Consider the following 25,282-nt stretch of genomic DNA (forward strand, 5'->3'; position numbering starts at 1 on the left):
AGCGACCGTAATACCGAGACGCAGCCTGCAGGGACTCCTTTAACACTTCTACGTGCCATGATACCACCAAGCTCCAGGGGGCGATAGGTAGCCTTTCCGTCCGCTCGGCCTTCCCGGGCCTGACTCGCAACAGCCCCACGGCGCTCCTTCCAATCAGTGGAGAGCGACGCGCGTCCTTGCGGAAGTGACGGCAGTTCCGAGCCTTGTGGGGGCGGTGGGAGCGATGAGGGGTCTGAGACGGTGATAGCCGTTGTGTGAAGATGGAGGTAGGAGCCTGAGCGTTAAGAAGGCTGGCGAGAGAGCGCGGCCAACAGAGTTGAAGCAGAGGCGGGAAGCCGGGGGGAGAGGCGGCCGACGGGAGGGGAGAGAGAGCGGGGTTTGGGGAGTGTTGTCAGAACGTTGGGGTCAATATCCGGCGCTCTGAGCTAACTCCCTGTTTCCCCTAACTTATCCCCGCGGCTTTCTTTTGGTTTCCAGTTTCCCGGAGGAAATGACAATTACCTGACGATCACAGGGCCCTCGCACCCCTTCCTGTCGGGGGCCGAGGTGAGCACGAGCTGCCGACGCTGCGCGGGGAGGGCGTGAGGCAGCGGTGGGGCAGGGTGGTGGGGAGGAGAGCGCGGACGCCAGGGACCGGGGGCTGGGAACCAGGGGCCGCGGTGGTGTGTAGGGAAAAGTGGCAGCTGCTTCCAGAGCCTTTGAGGACTGTGGGGAAGGGCTGGGAAGCTGCTGTCATCAGAAAAGCAGGACGTTGGAAAGAGCTAACCTATTTAAGAGTGATTCTGGATCGGAAGACAGAGTGGAATTGTCTCCTTTCGTTGGAGAGGAGTAACTAAACAGTCTTGGGGGATCTCAGCGGAAAGAAAATGTTTCAGCTAAAGAAACTGGGGTGAGAGGAGGAGTTTACCCAGCAGGGGTTAACTGTGGACATTTGTTCATTCTTGAAACGAACTCTGTTGAAGGGGTCTTTGTCTCATTTCAGCTTCCTACTCCTTGATGAAAAGAAGAGTTATGTTTACGTACATGGTGTTAGCTTGTTATGCTTGTGACAGGATAAAAGGAGATAATTGCCAGAAAACACGAAGGGAGTTGAGTAGAACATGTGTTTATGTTTGCCAGTGACTCAGAGTTTGGGCAGGTTACTTCACCTTCGTATGTCATAGTTTCCCCAGATGTCAAATGGCTGTAATAATAGTTTTTTGTGATGTGAAATAGAGGTAATGGTTATGGTGAGGTCCTTTAGTGGAAAAGTTTTTCGTGGCAAAGTTTTGGTTGAAATATTTTCATAATATAGATATGTATTAGTTATGGGCAAAAGAGAAAGATGGAACAGACAAAAATTAATCTCCTGGTCTTTGAGAAACTGAAGTCTTGAACTTTCTACCATCTTTTGGAGATTTTAATTTTTTTTCAAAAGTAGTTTGTATCATTCGCAAAAGTTTTTTACACCAAGAATTCTTATACCAAGAATGGGCTTATCCTATAATAAATCTTAACGTTTCCATGAATGAGAATTAGATTGACAAGAGACAGTTGGTAGTTTAACTTTTTTATTGCTATTTATTATTCTTCGCCTAAGCAGGGGAAAATATGAATCAAATGAACAGCAAATTTAGAAATGATATAAAATGAAAATCTGTTTGATGCTTTGCAGTCTCAGTGCCAGTTTCTTCTGAGTGATATGTCCATGGTTTAATTTCATTATTTGGAGTGTTGTAAATCTCACATTGGCCTCATCCACATGCAAGTGAATCATTGCCAATTTCTTCTAAATCAGGTCTCCACAATTTAAATTTCTTTATTTAGAGTGTTATAAATTTCACATTGGCCTCTTCAGAAACTTTCCAGGTTTGATTCTATCTTTGTTTTTACTTTTATGACTTTAAGAAATTAAAAAACAAAACTATTTTGCCAACAAGCTCATAACTAAATTTCAGTAGCTTCCTTTAGCCCAGGGATCTGTCTCCTTGTTAACAGTTCTCCTCCTTATTCCAACTTCTTCACCTTCCCTTCCCCTCTTATTTTTTTTTTTAAACATTTTATTTTTTCCTTTTTCTCCCCAAAGCCCCTCTGGTACATAGTTGTATATTCTTTGCCGTGGGTCCTTCTAGTTGTGGCATGTGGGACGCCGCCCCAGCGTGGCCCGATGAGCAGTGCCATGTCCATGCCCAGGATTCGAACCAACGAAACACTGGGCCGCCTGCTGCGGAGCGCGCGAACTTAACCACTCGGCCACGGGGCCAGCCTCTGCTCTCTTATTTTTTTTTAAGCTTTATTTTAATTAGTTTGTGGGTTTTGTCATATCTGGTCTTACTGTGAGCCACCCAAATATAACTTAGAACTAGGTAAAAGTAATATTTTAAAATTTTTCTTTGAGGAGAAGAATAACTTTTAGAGTTTTCTTGAAAAAAGATGTCCACAAAAGTACGAACCATAAAAAAAATTGAAAAATTGGACTTCATTGAAATTAGGAACTGATTTTCATCAAAAGACATCAAGAAATTAAATACGGGCCGGCCCGGTGGCGCAACGGTTAAGTGCGCACATTCCACTTCACGGCAGCCCAGGGTTCGCCAGTTCGGATCCAGGGTGTGGACATGGCACCGCTTGGCACGCCATGCTGTGGTAGGCGTCCCACGTATAAAGTAGAGGAAGATGGGCACAATGTTAGCTCAGGGCCAGGCTTCCTCAGCAAAAAAAGAGGAGGACTCGCAGTAGTTAGCTCAAGGCTAATCTTCCTCAAAAAAAAAAAAAAAAGAAAAATTAAATAGGCATGCCACAGACTGGGAGAAGATATTTTAATACATATACCTGCCTCATATTCAGAATACATCAAATACTTCTGCAGAGTAAAAGAAAGAATCCAATTTAAAAATGGGCAAAAGATTTGAACACAAACTTCACAAGAGAAGATATCCAGATTGCTATTAGGCATATGAAAAAGTGTCATCATCACTCATCAGGGAAATGCCAGTTAAAATCATAAGAAGATACCATTGCACACCCACCAGAATCATTAAAATTAAAAGACTGACAATTCCGAGAGTTGACAAGGATGTAGATAACTCTTAATCATTGCTGGCGAGAGTGTAAATTGATCCAGTCACTTTGGAAAATTGGCTCTATCTACTAAAGATAAACATATACCTAACCAGTAACTCCACTCGAGATATACATGAGAGAAACAAGTGCATTTATTCACCAAAAACACATATGGTCACAGCAAAAGAAAAGAACAAAGTACAAATAAATGCAACTTGAGTGATCTCAAAAATATATTGTGTAGAAGCAGCCAGACGTAAAAGAATAGACACTATATTCATTTTTCAATGAAGATAGAGAATAGCCAGCACTCAACTATGGTGATATAGCGCCGGAAGATGAGAGGATGATGGAAAAAGACTGGGCCAGGGTTCCACTCTGCTGTACCCAGGGTCACTAGGAGGCAGAATCAACTTGACGGCACTAACAATAACAAAAGTATGGTGATAGAAATCAGAATAGTTGTACCTGTTGTGAAAGGGAGGGAGTATTGACTGGGAAGGAACATGAGAAAATCTTTTAGAGTGATAGAAATGTTCTGTATCTTTGATCTGGGTGGTGGTTAATTGGGTGTTTACATACATAAAAATTCATTGAGCTTTACACTTAAAATTTATGTACTTTACATAAGTAATAAAATAAAAAATAATTTTTTAAAAGGTGTCCAGAGAGGAGGCCTTAGCATTTATTACAGCATTCCTTGAGATAGGAAAACTCTATAATCTGAAAGGAGTTTAATCTTTCTGTTTCTCTCATTCAGGTTGGCTCTTACATAATGATACTGTGCTTTGAGCACTGTGGAGAAAATAAGTCATAAAGATACCTATTCATAATTAGGAGAAGTACGTATAACATTGGAACCAGTTAATGATTTCAGTCTGAATAGTTAAAATTTTCACTACTATATCAGTTTTTAAGAACAATTGACTATTTTAATAACCCATAGTACTAGTGTACTGTTTAGTAAATAGGTGTTGGGTTAAAGTAAATTTCTTTAAAATGAATAATCTGCACAAGAAACCATTTAAGGAAATAATTGGATTCTGTGTTTTGGTATGGAGGAATATGAATGGGAGGAAAATGGTATTTTTTACTTTTTGGTTCTCTCAAGAGCTAAGCATCCTTGTTTATAAGCTTTAATTCCCAAACTGCTTCCTTTCTCAAAAAGGCCCAGGAATTTAACAGAGAAGGAAAAAAAAGCTTAGTGAGAACGTAGCCGAGCTGCGTCATGTTCGTATTTTCTCCTTGTGTATCCATATCATTTAGTTTTACTTTAATATTTGTTAGTTTTATCTTTGTTTTGTATTTGATAGAGTATGATCCAGTTATGTAGTAGATCCACTAAATAAAATAACTTTAGATTTCATTATTGGATTTTACCCATAATATTACAGATCATTTGTGGTAGTAAAAGAGATTTAGAGTGGATCCCTGTGTTTATTCTAGCATGTGGTTTACCCATCTGCATTCTTGATCATTACAGCTATTTTACTCTTCTTACTTAAAGGAAGAAACAAACAAATAAAACAAAACCCCCAAAACACCATTAAAGCTGTGGATACTGAATTACAAAGCTGTTTCCACATTCCAGGGGGTGGTGCATAGAAAGAATGCCTTGTTAATGCCATACAATGAAATCTCTGCATGTCTGGTTTTTAGTGTAGTCTATGAGAGCATTCCAGATGGTTTTTAAGGGCTAGTCCTTTTTAGAATACTGGTCTCTTGTTTTAGATATGAATTTTTATTCTTTTTCAGTTCTCATTGAGAAATTGTATCATTTTCATGTCTCCTCAGAGTTGCTTCTTTATTTGTTGTGGTAAGCACAAGAGGATAGGCATGTTTTGCTTTACCAAAGCAAACTGTATCTTTAAAAAACTTGAAAACCACTATCATACACTATTAATCTAGTACAATGAATGTTTCCCCTGCTCCTTTTTCCTGTCCCTGTAACTTTTTTTGTTTGTTTGCGTAAGAATTCGTTAATAATCTTTGTACCCTCTTCCTGAAAAATGCTCACAGGAACCTAAACTGAACTTTTAGAAAGAGTCATGAACCTGAAGTTAAGAACTTCCACACAATAACAAAAATTATGAGTTGGTTACTGAAAAAAGTTCAGTTTTGGGAGACAGTTTTAGTTTCTCCCATCAAGATCTACCTACTCCTGTGCTCTCTGTGCTGCTCTCATGTAATAGCTCAGACAATGACCAAATTTTTACCATTCTAAGTAAAATAGTAAGGATCTTGGAGAAGGAAAATGTAGAAATGAAGCTATATCCATATCTTTTTGTCTTCTAGGAAACTTTTTTTCTGTTTGCCAGTGTGATTCAGCGAGATTGGGCATTTCACAGACATACTTTTTTCTCCCTAGTTACAACTAGCTGAAAATATTCTTTCTAGCCATGTCTTCATTAAAATAGAAATGGCGATATGAGTGAGACCCTGTCTGGATCTAGAAAAACCTTGAAGAACTCTTAATGAATGCATTGTTTAATCATGAAAAAAAATGTGGGTACCTATTGAATTTTATCTCAATAGATTGATATTTACTATGCCATGTGTCAGGTTGGTAGAATTTAAAGTTTCTGAAATTCCAGTTATCTGTGATGATTGGTTCAGGCAGGTGATAAGTTAATAATAATTTGGATATTAATATTATTAATTAATAACAATGGTTAGTAACACTTATTAAGCAATTATATGTATCAGGCAATGTGATAAGCTTTTGTGCACTAAATCCCATTCATCCTCATAATAATCATATAAGGAGATTACCTTTATAACTCCCATTTTATAAATGAGGAAAACCCATTCAAGGTCATATTGTAGTAAGTGGCAGAGCTGGAACTTGAAGCCAGACCTCCCTGACACCAAAGTCTCTTGCTATTATTTGTAATGTTTTAGTGCTGCAGATGCCACCATTTTATTTTTTTAGTGTCAAAAAGGGAACCATAGCATTTAATACATCTAAGGTCAGACATTGATGTGTTAGTTCCATGAAAGGTGGCGCCATTTAGAATAGAAAGAGTATATTGTTATTGGTGATTGGACTCAGAGGAAAGGATTTCGGATCTTTAGCCAGCTGGAGTAATCTTTTTCTTCTTTCATTGCAGAAAGGCTTGGTCAGAGCAAGACTAGTAATGTGTTCTGGAACTGTTAGAGAACCAGTTTGCCTCTTGGCTGTAGCTCTTATGAAAGTTTTTCTCCTCACTATTATCCTTATCTTGGCATTGTTGGGTTTTCCAAAAATCCTGTAAAAATGGGAATCTTATTTATTGTTAACATCATGATTTCTGAAATGGAGAAGAGGTAGAAAACTCGAAGTGCGTGTATTTTAGAGGGAAATAAGGTTCCCATGACAGTGCCTTTTCGGATCTTGCTTCAGAGGAACCTAAAACAACAGTCACAGGATAATTATCTGGTTGATAGTGAATTTCTGTGGTCTAATGGTGCGGGTGTAGTAATTGTGAAAGAATTGCTATCTGTTAGAATCTTTAGAGAGGTGTTAAGCATCATAGCTAAACAAGTTATAAAGGCTGGGTCCTTACTAATGGTGCTAAAAGAGTTATTCATTAGAAGGATAGGTATAATAGTTTACAACAGCCAAGATGGTAAAGGTAGAAAAGAGAGAAAGAATTGAAAACTGTGATTGATGTTCGCAGGTTTGTATGTGCCATATGACCAAGGGTATGAAGAAGAAGAGAGGCTTATTTGTAAAATTAAATAGGTCCTAAGAAATTGGTAACAAAAATAGGATCCAGGCTGAAAAGAGGTACATTGAGAATCTTCAGTACCTAGCTGTGTTCTTCATTTAGCAGTATGCCTTTCTTCCTCTTCCCACTAATTCTTTTTCCCTTTTTTCCCCCTACAGACATTCCATACACCAAGCCTGGGTGATGAGGAATTTGAAATCCCACCTATCTCCTTGGATTCTGATCCCTCACTGGCTGTTTCAGATGTGGTTGGCCACTTTGATGACCTGGCAGACCCGTCCTCCTCTCAGGATGGCAGCTTTTCAGCCCAGTATGGGGTCCAGACATTGGACATGCCTGTGGGCATGACCCATGGCTTGATGGAGCAGGGCGGGGGGCTCCTGAGTGGGGGCTTGACCATGGTAAGGGGCAAGACATCATCAGGCTTACCCAAGCTCATGGGTATGGTGTTAGGGGAGACAAAAATGACTCTCTATTCCCTATTACATTTGGATATTACTTATTTCTCATTCTTGTGGCTCAAGGCTCACCAACAAAGACTTATTTTCCCCAGAATAAATGGATTTATCATCTGAATCAGTTTTACTTGAAAAATGGTTTAAAATTGTAAAGTGTCCAATGTTAGCCCTGAAATGATAATGATTTATTATGATTTTTGAGGGGAACAAAGGTTTTTTCCCCCCTTTCAATTATGGCCTTCACATCCTAGGATTCAAATGTGAGTGTGGCACGTTGGGGGATTTATTCAAAAACAGCCTGAACCAGATGTATTAATTGGATTGGTGTGTGTTATAAATCAGTGTATTGAGCTTCCAGTGCATCTCATCGGCACATCTCCACAGACTATATTTGAGGCCAGACATCTCTAACATTGGCCTGATTTACTCTGATTGCCTGTGTATTGCAACTTTAAAAGCCATTATTTTGGGAGGGTACAGGGAGAAAGTTTTTCTTCACCCTGTGTGTCATCGCTATCTGCAGATTACTGAATAATTCATTTGCTCTTTTGGTTTACTTGTCCAAAATTAAGACTTACTGGTTGTTCTTAGTTATTTTGGAATAGGCCTTTGAGTACAAAGAAGTGACTTTACTAATTTCTTTACTTTATTAAATAGCTTAATATGTCTTATATGTAGACAAATTATTTCATGTTTAGAGTTTAATCAGTGATACAGTCTGGATAAGCAGTGGGTTTATAAACTGTCCTGAATTCAAGGGGGGAAGAGTGGTGTTTTTTATATTTAGTGTTTAATTAGTCCTTCTGCTTCTCTCAGGACTTGGACCATTCTATAGGAACTCAGTATAGCGCCAACCCACCTGTTACAATTGATGTACCAATGACAGACATGACATCTGGCTTGATGGGGCATAGCCAGTTGACCACCATTGATCAGTCAGAACTGAGTTCTCAACTTGGTTTGAGCTTAGGGGGTGGCACCATCCTGCCACCTGCCCAGTCACCTGAGGATCGTCTTTCAACCACCCCTTCACCTACTAGTTCACTTCATGAGGATGGTGTTGAGGATTTCCGGAGGGTGAGGCATTCCCTGCCAAAAGCAAATCTGCCATGACATTCTAGGATAGAACTCTTGGCATACAGATCCTACTCAATATTCTTTACTCCTCCCCTACCATCTCCTCTGCTCTTTTCTGGGTATGGGGTCCCGCCTCTCAATTTACAGTTTATAATGCTCCTCCCAATCCCCATTCTTATTGGTCCTCACATACTATACTAATGTTGTAATCCTGTTGCCTCTATTTTTAGCATTTTTGAAAATTCCATCCATGTGACTAGTTTCCCCAATATAAAAGTCCTTTTCTTACAGTTCTCCAGACGTGATACTTCCCTTCTTCCTCCTTGTAATTCTCTCTCTTTTCTCCCTGACAGCAACTTCCCAGCCAGAAGACAGTCGTGGTGGAAGCAGGGAAAAAGCAGAAGGCCCCAAAGAAGAGAAAAAAGAAAGATCCTAATGAACCTCAGAAACCAGTTTCAGCATATGCTTTATTCTTTCGTGATACACAGGCTGCCATCAAGGGACAGAATCCCAATGCCACTTTTGGAGAGGTTTCAAAAATTGTGGCCTCCATGTGGGACAGTCTTGGAGAGGAGCAAAAACAGGTGAGCAAATCATGAGGAACCAGTGGATCATGAATGTCCTTTCCTAAGCCTCATTTTTTTCCCATCTGTAATATTAGGCTATTCTTTTTTAAATTGCATGCTGTGGCTAACTCTAAAATCCACTACCAAGTTTGGATTTAGAATTTAGTTTAGTTTTTTCTCATTGCATAGTACAGTATACACTTGAAAACTATAGTTAATCTCCCTAAATTTAATCTGGATTAAAAAAATAACTGACCATTGTGGTACTACATAAATATAAGATACAATTGAAATTGAAAATGGCTGTAATCATTATTACCCTAGACTCTCCAGGTCTTATGTCAAAGTGAGTCTGCTACTTAACATTTGAAACAACAAGCTGAATTTATTATAGATAATTTGCACTGGTTATCTGTTGCTGCCTAACAGACCACCACAAATTTAATGGCTTAAAACAATGGCAGTTTATTATTTCTCATGATTTTGTAAATTGGTTGAGTAGTTTTCCTGGTGTTCTTGCCTGGGCTCATTCCTGTGGTTGTAGTTAAATGAAAGCTGGTATGGCTAACCAAGATGACTTTGCTCCCGTGTCTGGCAGTTCGTGCTACCTATTGGCTGGGGTTCCTTGGTTCTCCTTCACATGGCCTCTCATCCTCCAAATAGGCTAGATTGACTTCTTTACAGTATGGCAGAGCAGTATTCCAAGAGAACAAAAAACAGATGCCCCAAGGTCTCTTTGTGTCACTTCAGCCACATTCTAATGGTCCAAGCAATTCATAGAGCTAGTCCAGATTCAAAGGAAGGGGAAATAGGTTTCGCCTCTTAATGGGAGAAGAGCTATGCGGGAGGAATTCTTCTGGCCATGATTGTAAACAATTTACTTCATTCCTTCAGGAAGAGTATACTGGTTAGACACAATCCTAGGCTAAGCAGAGTACTGACCTTACATAGTTTTAGGGTCAGCATTTGTTTTGTGAGCATGGGTTAGTGTTAGCTTTAGAAGTGTAGTTATGCTGCCAAGACTCTTGTTGATTGGCTGGCTTTCAGATGCATGGTCACTGGTGAGTCTGCCATGGAGGCTTTCTTTTTTTTTTTTTTTTAATTTAAAGATTGGCACCTGAGCTAACAACTGCTGCCAGTCTTTTTTTTTTTTCGCTCCTTCTCCCCAAAACCCCCCAGTACATAGCTGTATATTCTAGCTGTAGGTCTTTCTGGTTGTGCTATGTGGGACACCACCTCAACATGGCTTGATGAACCATGCCATGTCCGTGCCCAGGATCTGAACCGGTGAAACCCTGGGTTACTGAACTTAACCACTCGGCCACGGGGCCTGCTTGAGGCTTTCTTGATTATTTAGCTTTCAGAAGTGTATTCACTGAAAGGAGTTGTCAGTATTTAGACTGAGATGAATTATCATTCATTGATGAATAATATAGAATTATCAGTCTTTTCTGGGAGTATGGGGAGTTTTTAAACAGTCTCTCTTTCTTGCAGGTATATAAGAGGAAAACTGAAGCTGCCAAGAAAGAGTATCTGAAGGCACTGGCTGCTTATAAAGACAATCAGGAGTGTCAGGTAAGAGAGTTAGGGAAGGGTGGATATTTGAACCAATAAAAAGATGTTTTGAGGTGTTTGTTAACAGAAGAAGTAAATACCACCAAGAACCTGTGGAACCTATTAATATTATTTAGTATTAAAAGCTTAAAAGTATATAACAGCTTTCCTATTGTTTCCATCATAAAATCTTACCAATGTTTCTTTTTGTTGTTTCCATTGTTTACTTTAGCGAGGATAGCACCCACAGCTGCTCCTTTTCTTTCTTTCTTTTTCCAATCTGTTATCGTATCTTTTCTTTTTTTTTTTTTTCAAAGATTTTATTTTTATTTTCCTTTTTCTCCCCAAAGCCCCCCCGTACATGGTTGTATATTCTTCGTTGTGGGTCTTTCTAGTTGTGGTATGTGGGATGCTGCCTCAGCGTGGCTTGACGAGCAGTGCCATGTCCATGCCCAGGATTCGAACCAACGAAACACTGGGCCGCCTGCAGCGGAGCGCGGGAACTGAACCACTCGGCCACAGGGCCAGCCCCTATCATATCTTTTCTTGAGAGGTGATTAGAGAGAACCTGTCCTGGGAGGAGAGTAAATCTCCCAATAACATTTTTTTTTGGTCTTCTTTTAGGCCACTGTGGAAACAGTAGAATTGGATCCAGTGCCACCATCACAGACTCCTTCCCCACCTCCTGTGGCTACTGTTGACCCAGCATCTCCAGCACCAGCTTCAACAGAGCCCCCTGCCCTGTCCCCTTCCATTGTTGTTAACTCCACTCTTTCATCCTATGTGGCAAACCAGGCATCTTCTGGGCCTGGGGGTCAGCCCAATATCACCAAGTTGATTATTACCAAACAGATGTTGCCCTCTTCTATTACCATGTCTCAAGGAGGGATGGTTACAGTTATCCCAGCCACGGTGGTGACCTCCCGAGGGCTCCAACTAGGTCAAACCAGTACAGCTACAATCCAGCCTAGTCAGCAAGCCCAGATTGTTACTCGGTCCGTGTTGCAGGCAGCAGCAGCAGCTGCTGCTTCTATGCAACTGCCTCCACCCCGACTACAACCCCCTCCATTGCAACAGATGCCTCAGCCCCCTACTCAGCAGCAAGTGACCATTCTGCAACAGCCTCCCCCACTCCAGGCCATGCAACAGCCTCCACCTCAGAAAGGTAGAATCAATTTACAGCAACAACCACCTCCTCTGCAGATCAAATTTGTGCCTCCACCCACTCTGAAAATGCAGACTACCTTAGTCCCACCAGCTATGGAAAGTAGTCCTGAGCGACCTGTGAATAACAGCCCTGAGGCCCATACAGTGGAGGAAACCTCTCCTGAGACAATCTGTGAGATGATCACAGATGTAGTTCCTGAGGTGAGCCTCTGTTTTCAAGTCTTTCCTCTAGACCAGCGGAAATGTATGAGCATTTTTGGTTGATTCAATAAAATTAGGGTTGCTGCTAGCATTTGCAACCACTAAGAAACATCCTGTAGAGGACAGTTTCCTGTACTGTGACTTATCCCACCTAAGAAACTCTGTAGTGTCCTTGGTGAGAAACATTAAGAGGGCCTCCCATCCGAGTCAACTCCTTAACCAAGCAGAGGTAATACTATAGTTTGACTGGAGAGGATACAGCCTCAGCATAGAGTTATTTTTTGGAGGTGTCTCCCCGAGGATCCTAAGCTTTGGAGATAAATCCTATTTCTCCTAAATCTTGACTGCTTGACTTGATGTCTTAAGTTGGGGGATGGATAGCTAGAAAAATTGAGTCTTTCCAGACATAAACAGACATCAGATACTCTAGTTTTAGCTTGTGCAGGACCAGTAGTCATTTTAAAATACAGGTCTGTTTGAGACTAGCTTCATATTAATGAAGCAGTGATTTTAAAGAAAAATGAATACCCCTCCCCCCCATCAGCAGGAAACTGAACCTCCAAGTTCTTTTTTCCCTTTTCCTAATGGCACATTTTGTCTTCTTTAGCCCTCCCAATCTTAGTTGAGGTGACACAACCTCTACTCATGCTCTACATTTTTTTAAAAGATTTTATTTTTCCTTTTTCTCCCCAAAGCTCCCCATAGATAATTGTGTATTTTTAGTTGTGGGTCCTTCTAGTTGTGGCTTGATGAGTGGTGCCATGTCCGCACCCAGGATCTGAACCCGTGAAACCCTGAGCTGCCGCAGTGGAGCACGCAAACTTAACCACTTGGCCACGGGGCCGGCCCCACACTCTACTTTTGATTTGATATTTTCAGAGGAATGTTATTCAAGTGTGGCATAAAGCCAGTGATAGATAAGATTAAAATTAAAGAGTATTAGCATATGGCCAGCATTCCCTTGATAGGAAAAATCTTCGTCAGTCTGCTTGGCAAAATTATAAAGCTGGATGGATATGGAAGGGGAGACTAAGAACTCGCCTTCTTTTGGAACTTCACCCCCATATGTGAGGGATTATACACCTGTTGCTCCATTGGGTCCCAAAGTTAATTTGACTAGCTAGCTAAGCCAGGTAGGTAGCAATCTAATCCATCTTCGGTGCTCTCTTCCTTTCATAGGTTGAGTCTCCATCTCAAATGGATGTTGAGTTGGTGAGTGGGTCTCCTGTGACACTCTCACCCCAGCCTCGATGTGTGAGGTCTGGTTGTGAGAACCCTCCTGTTGTGAGTAAGGACTGGGACAATGAGTACTGCAGCAATGAGTGTGTTGTGAAGCACTGCAGGTGAGCTTATAGTTCCCTTTCCTATAATTCAGGTATTGCTAAATTAACTGTGTTGGAAAACATCGTAACCCTGAGCATATAATCAGCATCACCTTACCTTAGGTAGAGTAAGTTGCTATATATATGTCTGATTGCAGAAGTTATAGAAAAGTTCCCCTGCTTAAAAAAAGACTACATGCCACATAGCCAGAGATGACATTAATTAGTAGCTCCTGCTTTTCAGTTACCACACTACCTTTGTGTATGCTCTTTAAAATATGACACATTAAGCTTAATGACTATGAATATTAGCTTATGTCCTAGTACAAATCAGACCACTTAGGGAATTAGAATTTGAGGAGGAATGGATAAGTGGTAAGTAGCACAATATGGTGCTAAGTGCGGCGGGAATGGGAGTTGAGGGGAGAAGTTCTGAAGATTTTGCCCATCTCCCAAAATTTTCCTGGGATTTACCTCTATCCATGAAACACGGCGTTGGTATTTCCTATCTCAAATGCTCTTCAGTAAATTAAGATTGCCTGTACTTCTGACTTTTAGGCCCATTGCCCTTATATTCTTAATGGGTGGACATCATCTCACCTTGATGCTACAGATTATCAGGGAACCTATTTGTTTAAGACTAAGTTAAAAAAAATTCCTCTAGGCTGTAATTTTAAGTTTGTGTGTATCTTTTTCTCTCTTAGGGATGTTTTCTTGGCCTGGGTAGCCTCTAGAAATTCAAATACGGTGGTGTTTGTTAAATAGTCCTTCCTGTTCTCCAAGCCAGTGAAGACTCATCTGCTGGGAACACGTCCAAGAGCCTGTTTTTAAAACACAAGCTGGGCTTCTGGTAGTGCCTGATCTCAACCTACGGTGATCCTTCATGCTTCTCCCCTTTTCTCTCTCTTCAACTGGGGCCAAGCTATGGAGCAGGGATTGTTTGCTGTATCTGGAATTGCTTTTTACTTTCAAGTACAAGCAGAAATACCAGTGATAACAGAAGAGGAAAGGGTGAAGGGAATATGGACAAGCGGAACATAGTGGCGGAGGGGGTGGGGGATGTTGTTTGAGGAAACTTGTTGGTGTAATTGTCATAGGACATGCCTAAAAAATTATTAAAATGATGGAAAGTACTCAGACTTGAGCCTAGGAGAAAATACCACCATGTGCATCCATTTCAAAGGGGATGAAAGGTTGCATTAAGGGTTACCACTTAAACAAAGACTATTACTATCACATCTATACGTTGCTTTGAGAACAAAGGTTTTCAACGTAGTAGGCACACTGGGCTTTAGGAAAAACATCATCACCTAGGATTTTATTTATTTTTCTTTACAAATAATATTTCTGTGGTCAACATCCCTCCTTATCTGAGTTATCACAGTTTATGAGTGTAAACGGCAGACCTCTACATCCTTAAATTAATATGAGGTTTCACCAAAGTCTAAAGAAGTTGTGTTCACTTGTGTTTGATGAAATATCTTTTAAAACAAAGGCCAGAGGTGTTTTCACTTACATAATATATAAGCTAATTTTCTGCATACCCTAGGCACTTATTTAAATTTAATCTAAGATGTGCTTATTTCATTTTTCTTGGAAATAAGCTCAAGAATAATCTAGCAAAGCCACCTAGTTCTAACAATAAGCAAATGTTTAGAGCATGCTGGCCCTAAAGATAATAACCTTAAGTGAAACTCAAATCTTACCTTGAAAAGTACTGTCCCCGAGAACCCCTTCTTGATTACAATGTTCATGTAGTACTAATTGCTGTCACTTTGAGCCTATGCAGTATAATCAACATCTTAATGTTTTCCATGTATTCATTTAGTTTGAGCCCTTACAACAACCCAATGAGGTAGGTAATATTCCTAGTTTACATACAAGGAATCATACTGAGAGATGAGTTACATAAGATCAGATACTTTTAAGTGGCAGAGCCAGAATCTGACCTTGAAATCCCAACTACAATACAAACTTTTATTTAAATAAGGAAAAAAGCTATTGTACAAATATTACTTTTCAGGTGCAGCCTGCAAAGCCATGGCTCTGGATGCTTAGCTCTGTGATGAAGTGCTTCTATAGATTCTTGGGTTTAGAGATGATACCATCTGGATACCTTTGCTTGAACCGGGCAACCACATCTGGGTCTAGTAGGTGGATCCCATCCAGTTGGTTTCCAAGGGTGATCCTGAAGCAACAGGAAAGAAGGGGCAAACCACAAATCCTGGAATTAAAAGACTTAATATTGTTAAAAGATGCTTACCTTTTATTAAGACTACCTAGCATCTCATCAAATAGTCATGCCAATTCTTTTTAAAAGACCTTAATATTAAAATACGACTGGTTAGGAATTGGGCACAGATTGTGGTGTTAAAACAGGTTAGATCTGTATTACTTAAGGGTTAATAACTGATGGCAAACCAGGCCTACTTCACAAAGTTGGTGCTGCCAGTGAGTATTCTTTGGATAAGTAAAATGCTAGCAGCATGTCATTTAAGCTCTAACAGGATGAAAGATACTAAAATTGTTGACAGGTAATACATAGATTCTTAGTAACCACCAGGGGGCAGATTCAATACATCCTATAGATTAACTGAGGAAGATCTTGTAAAATCAATTGGAGACCTGAGAGAGCAGTGGTTTGAATCCTAAAGCCTGTTGGGTTTCCAGTGAAATGCAGAATCCCATAAAACAGTTTAAATACAATTGTAGGTGGTTTATGAATCCTCTGAAGCCCATTTATAGAGTAGAGGAATGTGAAGTGAAGCTCTACTAACTTCTGTCCTTGACCATAAACAGTTTTGCCCTTGGGGGCTAGCATGTTCTCTGGTCACTTTACCAGTTGGGTTGCACATTGTGAGGTCGTCCAAATAACTCAATCTTGCGAGTGCCAGGGGATAGTCTCTCAATCATGCCATAGATTTCATCTGGTTTATGACTAGTGGAACGAACCTAGGAAATAAAGGCTCTAGTTACTTTTAAGTTACGCAAGATTGCCTTTCTAGGGCTTTCCATTTATGTTTATGATCCAAATGAGAGAACTTGAGCTAAGAATACACCTGACTTGAGTAACTGATACCAATTACAATGTGGAACCTTTGGATACCTGGGAAAGCACGTACCTCAGCTACGATCACATCACAATCCAGACCCTGGTTGAAGCCTTGGGGATTTCCTTTGACACCAACCTGCCCGCCACAGAGAACAGATTATCTTATGAAACCCCAGCATTTGAACTTTTTCTCAATAAGAAATCCAACAATTCCTCTTTTGCTCCACCTACTGAATTGGGCCACATTGCTGCTCACCAAGCAGTGCTCCTTCCCATGGTTCAACCAGTGACCTGTACGTCCTGTCCGAATGATGCGCTGCAGCTGATTTGTCTTCACCCAGATAATTTCATCTACCCGTTCATAACTGTGGAAAAAAGAACTAGAGCTTTAATTAGGCTTTCACAGTTTAGGGGTAGCACTATCTACTCTACAAAAGCAAACAGTCACAGAGAATACTCCGGGAGAAGGGAACCCATATCTCAACTATAGCAATTGTGTGTGTATTTCCCTCAAAAGAAAGCAACACAATGGTTGCTACTCACCCCCAGAGGTTCAGACATTCTCTGCCCAACTCCATGGCCCTAGAAAGAAAGAAGGGTTAAACAGCTACATCCATGCCCCTATTTTTTCTCCCTTCAAGACAGATAAGTGTTTTCAGTAGACATTCAGTGAATATGAACATGCAAGACACCATTAGGGCAATAGGATGGATCAAAGAAGGAAGATAAAACAAGTATCTATGTTCAATGTCCTTACCTTTCAGAAAGAACAAATGTAGAGTTAAATAGAAATCAAGGTATTATTTGTGTTACAAACAGGCATTAGGTCTCAGTAGGAAAAAAAGGGCTGATTCAGTCATATATTTAATAGCAAGGCTAGGAAAACCCAGGATTTTATTCCCACCCGGTACTCACTCTGTACTATATCTGCCCATACCTACATATCTTTGAACTGCATTACCTGCCTGTGACCCAGAGGAAGAGAAAGCCATCATCCTGCAGTACTGGTATGTTGAGCCTGCGCATCTCATCATCTGTCAGGGTCCCATAGGGCAGCTCCATGTGAATATCCCAGGGTGGGTCAGCCATCACAACTGCAAACTTTCCCAAGATACTGACGTCCAGGTAGCGGATATCACAACAGATCCACTGCATGAGGTGGTATTTGGTCATCTTCCCTTCCTTCACTCTCAGATTCATGGCCCCAGTCCCTCTTTGCCATTTGATTTTCCTTCTCCCTTATAAGCATATGTATCCCACTCCATTCCCAGTCAGCAAGACAGATTGCTGACTATGCCCTGCTTTCCTACAAGTACAGCTGCCCTACTCAGATGCAAGTCCGTAAGTTGAGATCAGTTTTCTGAGCAGACAAGTACCTGAGGTGGGAAGAGTCGATCTGCATTGGAGTCACCTCCAACACTCTGTGTAAGAGCAAGCTCCTGGCTCGGTGTGTGGTCTTTGCTCCCAGGAGCCTCAGAATCCATGCAAGCATCAATTTCATAGTGAACATATTTGCAGGTATCCATGTGGAAACATGTGTTAAGGAAAGAGCAGTCACCTAATGATTCATCAGTATGTTTATTGATGATTCGTCTGGGGAAGTAAAAAGGGAGAATCAGAATCGAAATGGTGTTCCAAAGTTAGATCCCACAGTTCAAGTTCCAAATGGTTTCAAAATTTCCTGTCTTATTACCCTCTCCTAAAATTCTCTCGTTAGAGCTTCTCCAAGAGTTTTCAGAAAAGGGAGGCAGGTGACATGGAAATCCGTAATTTACACTAAAGAGTTATAAATCCTCTCTGAGCAAAGACTCAATTTCCTTATGACAGGAAGTAACAAATGGCTTGCTCGATAGAACAGAATAAAACACTAACCTGAGAGCTCAGAGACAGAGATGCCTTGCTTTTGCAAGAAGGGGCATTTAAAAAAAATCTCACATCTACTTGTGAGTACAGCCGTATTCCCTCCTGTGGAACACTACTTCTGAAAGTATACCTTCACAGTCCAGAGGTCATAGACAAACCCTAGACTAAATAACAGAATTAAAGACAGAACTCCTATGACTGGAAGGAATGTGCTGAAAAGGAATGACTGCTTCTAGGAGACCCATCCCACCTCTCCCCTCCCAAGAGACCTGAAGTGCAGCTTGCGACAGGGCCGATCAGCATCACTGGCTTTCATGCACTCCTCTTTGGTTCCATAGTCACAGAATTCTTGCACTTGGGCCCGACCTCGTGAGCGAAATTTTTCAACAATGGATTGTTCCTTGGCTGTTGTAGTATTTAATAGTTCTAGGATCTCCTGACTGACCTGTGACAGAAGCAGCCTTGGATTTAAAAGGGTTTGGAGATAAAATTAGCCCTTAAACCACCTCTGTAAATTCTACTTGACATTAATGTCCTATAAGGGGTAAATGAGCTAACTTAATATGGGAAAATCGGAGTCCTGGAAGAGCTTTGTCACCTTTCTCACAAATCTGCATTTGGGTTGGAATTAAAATACAAGCAGCCTCGTTCCTACTGATAAGCACGCTAATCCTCCCTCTGCAAGAAAGCACTCCTTCCCACAAAAACCACTCATATTTATTAGGTACTGAACCAAAGCACAGTGCTAAGCACTTTACTGTTTAGCTCAGAGTCTACGTAACAATTCTGTAACGGTATACTAGTTATCCTCACGTTACAGATGAGAAGATCAAGGCTCAAGAGAAGTTAACTAACTTGTTCAGTTCACACAGCTAGAAGTAGCAAATGGATGCAAACTCATGTGGATCCAGTATTTATACAAAGAACTACTACACTGCCAATGCATATTGTTTAATCATCAATTTTCATAACTAGTGGTACATATGACTGTCTTCCAATATTCATCTCCTTTCTTCTCCCTCTATTTCTATATTTGGATTCTACATTTAGATTCCTTTTCCCTTGATCTGATGATTCTTCCAAACAGATCCAATGACAAAGATTCTCTAAATCAGAATTTCTCAACACTGGCATTATTGACATTTGGGGCCAGATAATTGCTTGTTGTGTGGGGCTGTCCTACTATGATTGTAGGATGCTTAGCAGCATCCCTGGCCTCTACCCACTAGATGCCTGTAGCACTCCCCTGTTCTGACAACCAAAAATGCCTCCGGATATTGCCAAATGTCCTCTGGGGAGAAGGAGAGAGGCAAAATCACCCCCAGTTGAGAACCACTGCTCTCAACCCTCATTTCTAAGAATTGCTCCTTGCCCTAAGGGTAAATTCCTCTCAACCAAAGCTATAAGACAAAGAGTATGTGTGAAAGCACTTCCATCTACCCACCTTCTTGCTCTGCTGTTCCTTGGTAGACTGTTGGTTCAGAAGGCTCTCTATCTCCAGATCAACATCTGAGGCAGCATGTTTCCTTGATTTCTTGGTTGGTTCTTTGACTGGTTCTGATGCTGAAGAGGCCAGACCAGAGGCCAAAGAGCTAGCAAAAGCAGCTACTGTGGTTGAGTCCTGTTCTGCACGCCGCTTCTGCCCTGTGATAGTCCCTGCTACTTCACCGGGGCCCTTCTTTTCTGCCACAGCACCCATCATGGCAGAGAGCTTGGAATGATCAGCATAGGTTACAAGAGTGGGATGTGCGTCATCTTGTAGGAGACTTCTCTTTACCTCAATCAACTCCTGAGCTGCAAACTTCTGTAGGAGGCTTTCCACCCCATCTTGAGTGGCAGGGGCATCTGGCTAGGGAAGGAGGGGAGGGGAGGGCAATAAGGCACAGACCATGAACTGAAGAAAAGAAAAAGTGGCAGATCCCAACCTTGTCTTATCAGTTCATTACCGTGGAAATGGCAAGACGGATGGACACAGCATCAGTGGGCAATGTTAGGGCCAGATCAGAGAGGTGGTGTAGCAACTTCTTCTCTAATTCGGGGTCTGTAGCTAGTTCAGGAGCTGCTGAAGCTGTGCTGGGCTTAGGGCCACCAGAAGTGGGTGCAGTAGGCACTGGGCTATCACTACGGAAGGTTGGAGACAGTGCAGCCTCTGGATTCCGTAGATCTAGGAATGAAGACAAGTGAAAATGAAAAAGGGCAACCACTGTTGGTCTATACATTCATTCATTTCATGCAGGAAATCCTATGACCAAATTTAGCACTCGTGTGATTTCCTCAATCACACTCAAGTATTCACTGCTTTGACAAGACAATCCTGGATTTTCTGGGAACTGCTTACCTTTTCTCTATTGGGTGAGAAATGTCTTCCTAATTCCTTGTCCTTGCTGTGCTTCAAAGGAAATAAATTAGCAGCATGGTAGATTGAAAGGTCCATACCACCTTCCTTCAGTCACTCTAAATGACAACTGATATAATCAACCTGAATTTAAAAGCCAGAAATATTTTCAACAGCTGAAGCTGTGATCAGATCTTTTTGAGAAATGGAGTTTGAATTTTACTGAATTAAGGCCACTGGCCATCAGAAGGTGTACAAAATGAGAGTGTTGGGGGTTAAAATGATGTGGACTTTAACACTCAAACACAAAAATCTTATAAAACTTTGCTGGTCATCAAGTGATATTTCCTAACTATTTTGATCATCTAGTCTACTACTTCGCGAGCTGGGTGGCCACCATAACCTTAATGAGATTTAAGAAACTCGAATCAGGACAAAATATTACCTTTGGGAAAGGCTAAAATCTGTGATTAGTTAAAATAGAGATGAAATATTAAACTCTCAGGATGTTTTCCTAAGAATTCTAACATTCAAAGAAATGTATTCTTTGAAATAAGCTAAATAAAGGCTGGGGTAATTTGTGTGTTTCATCTCTACCTATTCCCACAATACCAAATATCAGCCAAAGCTCTGGGACAGAAGACAATATATGTTTAATCACAACCTCAAAAACACTTTTATAAGAGTCTTAACCATATTATTAGATGGATATATTAGGAGTCTTAACCATGCATTATTAGGTGGATATACAAGTCAAGAGATATTTACATCCAAAAAAAAAGTATTTACATTCAAGGGAGAATACAATCTTGTCAAAATTATTAAACATGTTTAGCAAGGACCTGGATGAAGTATCAAGGCCTTAGTGGTTAGGTCTGCATAGGTACAAAGTTTGGTTAATACCAAAGTGTGGTTAATACCATGGAAAAGTGAAGTGGAACTTAAAATGACTGAGAGCAATTAGATTCATTCATCTAAAGAATATGAATTTAGAAATGGAGATGTGTAAAGAAGTATAGCAAAAATAATTACAGCCTTTTTAAGGAATTTAAAAAACCCACGAAACTACAGATAGATGTCATTTGTCTCTAAAATGACAAAGACAAAGCTGAACACAAAATAGTCAATGATCTATTACAGTGATATAGTGGTTTCTGAAAGATTAATTTTGTAGATCACTTTGTTAAAGCAAACAACTACTGGAATTCTCAGGTCCCCTTTTCCAATTGCCACTGCTGAAGGTAAAACAAATTATTCCACACTAAATTAAATAAATCTCCCTGGAAGAAATGCACTCACCCAAAGCTGTCGTAGCTTTCTACACTGCAAAAAAGGCCGAGGGGATTAAAATGGAGTAACAGGCTATCCATGTGGACAATATGGGGAGGTGACAGAACAAAGCTAGATTGCCTCTTACTGAAATATGTACAGTGAAAACTCAATAACCTACAGTGTCCAAATGTAGTAAATTGGTGAGTTTCTAGTTACAGGAGAAGGGAACTATTAGCCCCTCTTCTTTTTTGCTGATTGAGCAACTAATCCAGATAGCCCAAATCCCACTGTTGCTTACCTGATGATCACTTGAAGGGCCTCTACAACACACTCCACAGTTTGTTTGTTTCTCTGACTTCTCTCAAATATTATCCAAGTACAATCTGTTTTGCTACAATGTATTTATTCAGTGCAAATCAGCTCATACGCAATTAGCAAATAAGGGACTGTCAAAATAACATGGAAAACTTGCTGGTTCATACATGATGTTTTTCATCATGCTAATGTTTTGAAGTGCCCACAGGCAAATTTTCTCACAGTTAAAGCGAAAACTTCAGCAATATATGAATACCTAAAGGAAAAAAAGTGAGATTCCTACAGAAATGCCTTTTAAAAAAATATGACTGGTTTAGTGGCTTCAAGAAGTGCTACACTTGGCACTATGTTAAGCTATCTGGGAAGCTACAACTTCAGATGAAGAAACTGCAAAGACATTTCCCTTGGTTAAACAAAAACAAGACTGCTGGATGCAAGCAGGAAGTAGGAGCCCCAGGGTATACAGGCTATGCAGATGGAATGACTTTCATTAAAGGTAGAAACACCAGTAGAGATTCAACTATGCTGCTATTTTTAGTAGAATGGCATAAGCGCACCAGTAACAAAGTTATAGGTTTTCAGCAGGCTTCTTCTAAACCTATCTCTTCTATAAGCCCTGCTATTTTTAATGCAGGTTTTTGCAGAAGCAGTTTTTCAGGAATATACATATATATAGCAGAAATGCCTCAATCACTTCTTCCAAAATGGTGTTTTTGAAAAAGTTGATGGGATACTTAAGCCCAGTAACAGAAGTCTATGATAAATCAAGAAGCAACTGGGTCATTTGTCTATGACAGAGATGTAATTGTCACATTTTCTATCTAAAATCGATATGCATAAAATAAAAGGCTCAGAAACAGGAAACCAAAGAATAAGAAGAAAACAGAAAACAGAATCACAATAAGACGTCAAAGCAACTGAAGTTTATATTATCAAGAAAAAAACTCTCCCTCTTTGGTAATTCAGTTAACTACTCCAATGCTTGATTGCTAATCAATTCCTGATCATATGACTTGCACTTCTTCCTCTACTCACTCTGCCCTCTTAACTTCTCTTTTTCTAAGTCCTATACAACCCTGAAGACCAAATTTCAAGTGCCAACTCCTCCACGATGCCTTCACTGATTAAACCAATTCTTGTTACTTCTCCCTTCACTGCACTCATTGTGGACTCATTCATTTGGCATTTTACATACATCATTTTGTATTTCTGACTTTTTATAAGTATCAATCCTTTATCCCCAACTAAAATTTCAAACTCATTGAGGGCAGGGACAATACCTTACTTATTTTTGTCTAACTAGACTAACGCACACTGTAGATACTCAATAGATGTTTATTTATTATGGTGTGAGAGTCCTGCCAAGGCATCTTCTAGTTCCAGGGGCCAGAAGATGAGCGCATGGACCTAATATGCATCAAGATCAGATTTAGAGATGGACTCGAGTATATAAACACTGGAACAAGCTACCACAAGGGTGGTATGGTTTCCCTATCCTTGCAGATCTTTATCATTGATTTGCCGTAAATAATTCGGGGCTTGTACTGGGGATGGGGGCGGGGGGGGGCCGTGGGCAGGAGCTGACAATCTTTTGAAGTTCCTTCAAGTTTTATGACTGTGACACGGGGGGCAACGGGAGGGGAGAAAAAGTTAAAAAGTAAGAAACAAATGTTTTCAGATTCCCGCTCGGTATGTAAATGCCTACGACAATACCAGTTTCTCTACTCATTTAGCAACACCCAGTGCCAGTTCTGTGAGGGCCACTGCGCTGGGCACTGTGGTTATTAAGGTTCGGTCCTTACTCTCTGGTGTCCACAGTCGCAAAGAAATGACCAGTACAAAGCAGTCGCTATAACCGAAGGAAGAAAAAGGCACCATGGGAGCAACAAAAGGGGACTTGATGCTTCAAAGGACAGGTAGCTGAGAGGCCTCGGCAAAGGCGACATTCTCATAGACAGAGGAGTCAGCAAGGCGGACGGGGGTGGGGCCCGGGCACCCGTCCCAGGCAGGTGAACTGGAGGTACCAAGGCCCGGGGTGGCAAGAAACCGCGACTACTTGCCGGAGGGCGCGGCGTCTGTGCTGCCGAGCGGAGAGGAGAGTACTAACCCACGAGGCGTTAAAGAAATGGCCGCTTGGGGAAGGGCGCCGACTCTGGAGCCGTCTTTTTCTCCAGGGTCCCCTCCCGCCTTCGCCGGCTAAGCAGCGACCCGACAGCCCCGAGCCTCACCCAAGTGCCCCGAGTCCTGCTTCCGCCTCCGCTGCAGCCTCTCCCGCAGCGAGTCCAGCTGCTTTTTGTGGGCCTGGATAGAGCTCCACGTGTCCGACATCCTAGTCTCCCAACCCGGACACGTCTCGAATCAGGCGCGGCAGACTAGCACCTCCCAGCCCCAGCTTCAGGAAATATCCAATTCTCACGCGGACACCCAAGGCTAACAGGAAAGAGATCCCGGGAGATCCACTAGACCGAAAAGTCATTTCCGTCTTCGCCCTCGCTTTGAAGCTCAAAAGGGAGCCACCTTAGGTGTTGGCAGAATGGCGGATACTTTTTTTATTGGAGCTCTCGCGTGCTTCCGGGTGCCGTGAGGCTGTGGTTGCCATGTTGGTGCCTGGCAGAGCGGCCATGTTGCTTGTAGACGCGCATGCGGCCATGTTAGATTTAAAGGGCGAGTCCTGTGAGCTGACCTGGGTTTTGAACGTGCTCGTAGAGCTGCACGTATAGTACAGATTTTGAAAATGAAAGATCACTAATTCCTTTTCACAGTTTAATACTGACATACTTTTTCCACTGAAGATGTTGTAGGCTTATGTTTCCATGCGTTCATTTACAAAGATACAACTATTAAATTGGTTTCCAATCTGTGGGTGTGTGCCCGTACTTCTTTGAAGGAGGAGGAGGAATGATGGAGCAGAGATATTATAAGGGATCTACAAGTACATATGCTCACTCTTCTTACTTATACCAAATCTGCAAGTATTGTATGTAATACATTAAAATAGTCTTCATAAGGGGGCACTAGGGGAGGTTTCTGAGGTTCTGCTTGCATTGCATTTCTTATTCTGGGAGCTGGTTGCATGAGTATGTTTATGAAAATATTTTGGTACGTGCACTTCTCTGTATGTGTAATAAACTTTTAAATACAAAAGTTCCTTGTTTTTTTAACTTGTTTTTAATGGGGTTTTCTGAATGGAAGTATTTGGGAACCTCTGATTTATCCAATGTGTCAGAAAGAATAGCTTGAAAAGCCATGGCTCCTGTTTTCAAAGAGTTTCTGGTCTCCTAAAGGCACTAAAACCCAGCTTATTAATATTGAGCCATCTTTACAGCATAAGGCAGCATGAGCATAGGC

The 25,282-nt window shown here is 41.1% G+C and overlaps 2 protein-coding genes across 3 annotated transcripts; one reads left to right on the forward strand and one right to left on the reverse strand.

The window, feature by feature from the left end:
• Positions 1-41: 41 nt before the first annotated feature.
• Positions 42-14,230, forward strand: TOX4 (TOX high mobility group box family member 4). The gene is made up of 9 exons (XM_008528802.2): positions 42-266; positions 478-546; positions 6,911-7,153; positions 8,027-8,287; positions 8,641-8,871; positions 10,348-10,428; positions 11,032-11,775; positions 12,955-13,118; positions 13,802-14,230. Exons 1-9 carry the CDS (start codon positions 261-263, stop codon positions 13,860-13,862), a joined length of 1,860 nt encoding a protein of 619 aa, XP_008527024.2. The 5' UTR covers positions 42-260; the 3' UTR covers positions 13,863-14,230.
• A 767-nt stretch (positions 14,231-14,997) lies between these two features.
• Positions 14,998-24,495, reverse strand: METTL3 (methyltransferase 3, N6-adenosine-methyltransferase complex catalytic subunit). Of its 2 annotated transcripts, none has more exons than XR_011530064.1 (11): positions 24,163-24,495; positions 19,959-20,176; positions 19,457-19,861; positions 18,282-18,457; positions 17,526-17,742; positions 17,111-17,298; positions 16,693-16,731; positions 16,381-16,514; positions 16,220-16,285; positions 15,937-16,049; positions 14,998-15,285 (listed from the first exon to the last, which is right to left on the reverse strand). XR_011530064.1 is itself a non-coding variant. In XM_008528804.2 (11 exons), the coding sequence occupies exons 1-11, from the start codon at positions 24,260-24,262 to the stop codon at positions 15,174-15,176; spliced, it is 1,743 nt and encodes a 580-aa protein (XP_008527026.1). In that variant the 5' UTR covers positions 24,263-24,488; the 3' UTR covers positions 15,054-15,173. The 2 variants fall into 2 exon arrangements, 1 of the variants encoding a protein (XP_008527026.1); XM_008528804.2 differs by having other exon boundaries at positions 15,054-15,285; positions 16,406-16,514; positions 24,163-24,488.
• Positions 24,496-25,282: the final 787 nt, after the last annotated feature.

Source organism: Equus przewalskii, chromosome 1 (genome assembly GCF_037783145.1).
Source record: "Equus przewalskii isolate Varuska chromosome 1, EquPr2, whole genome shotgun sequence".
Classification (NCBI taxonomy): Eukaryota; Metazoa; Chordata; class Mammalia; order Perissodactyla; family Equidae; genus Equus; species Equus przewalskii.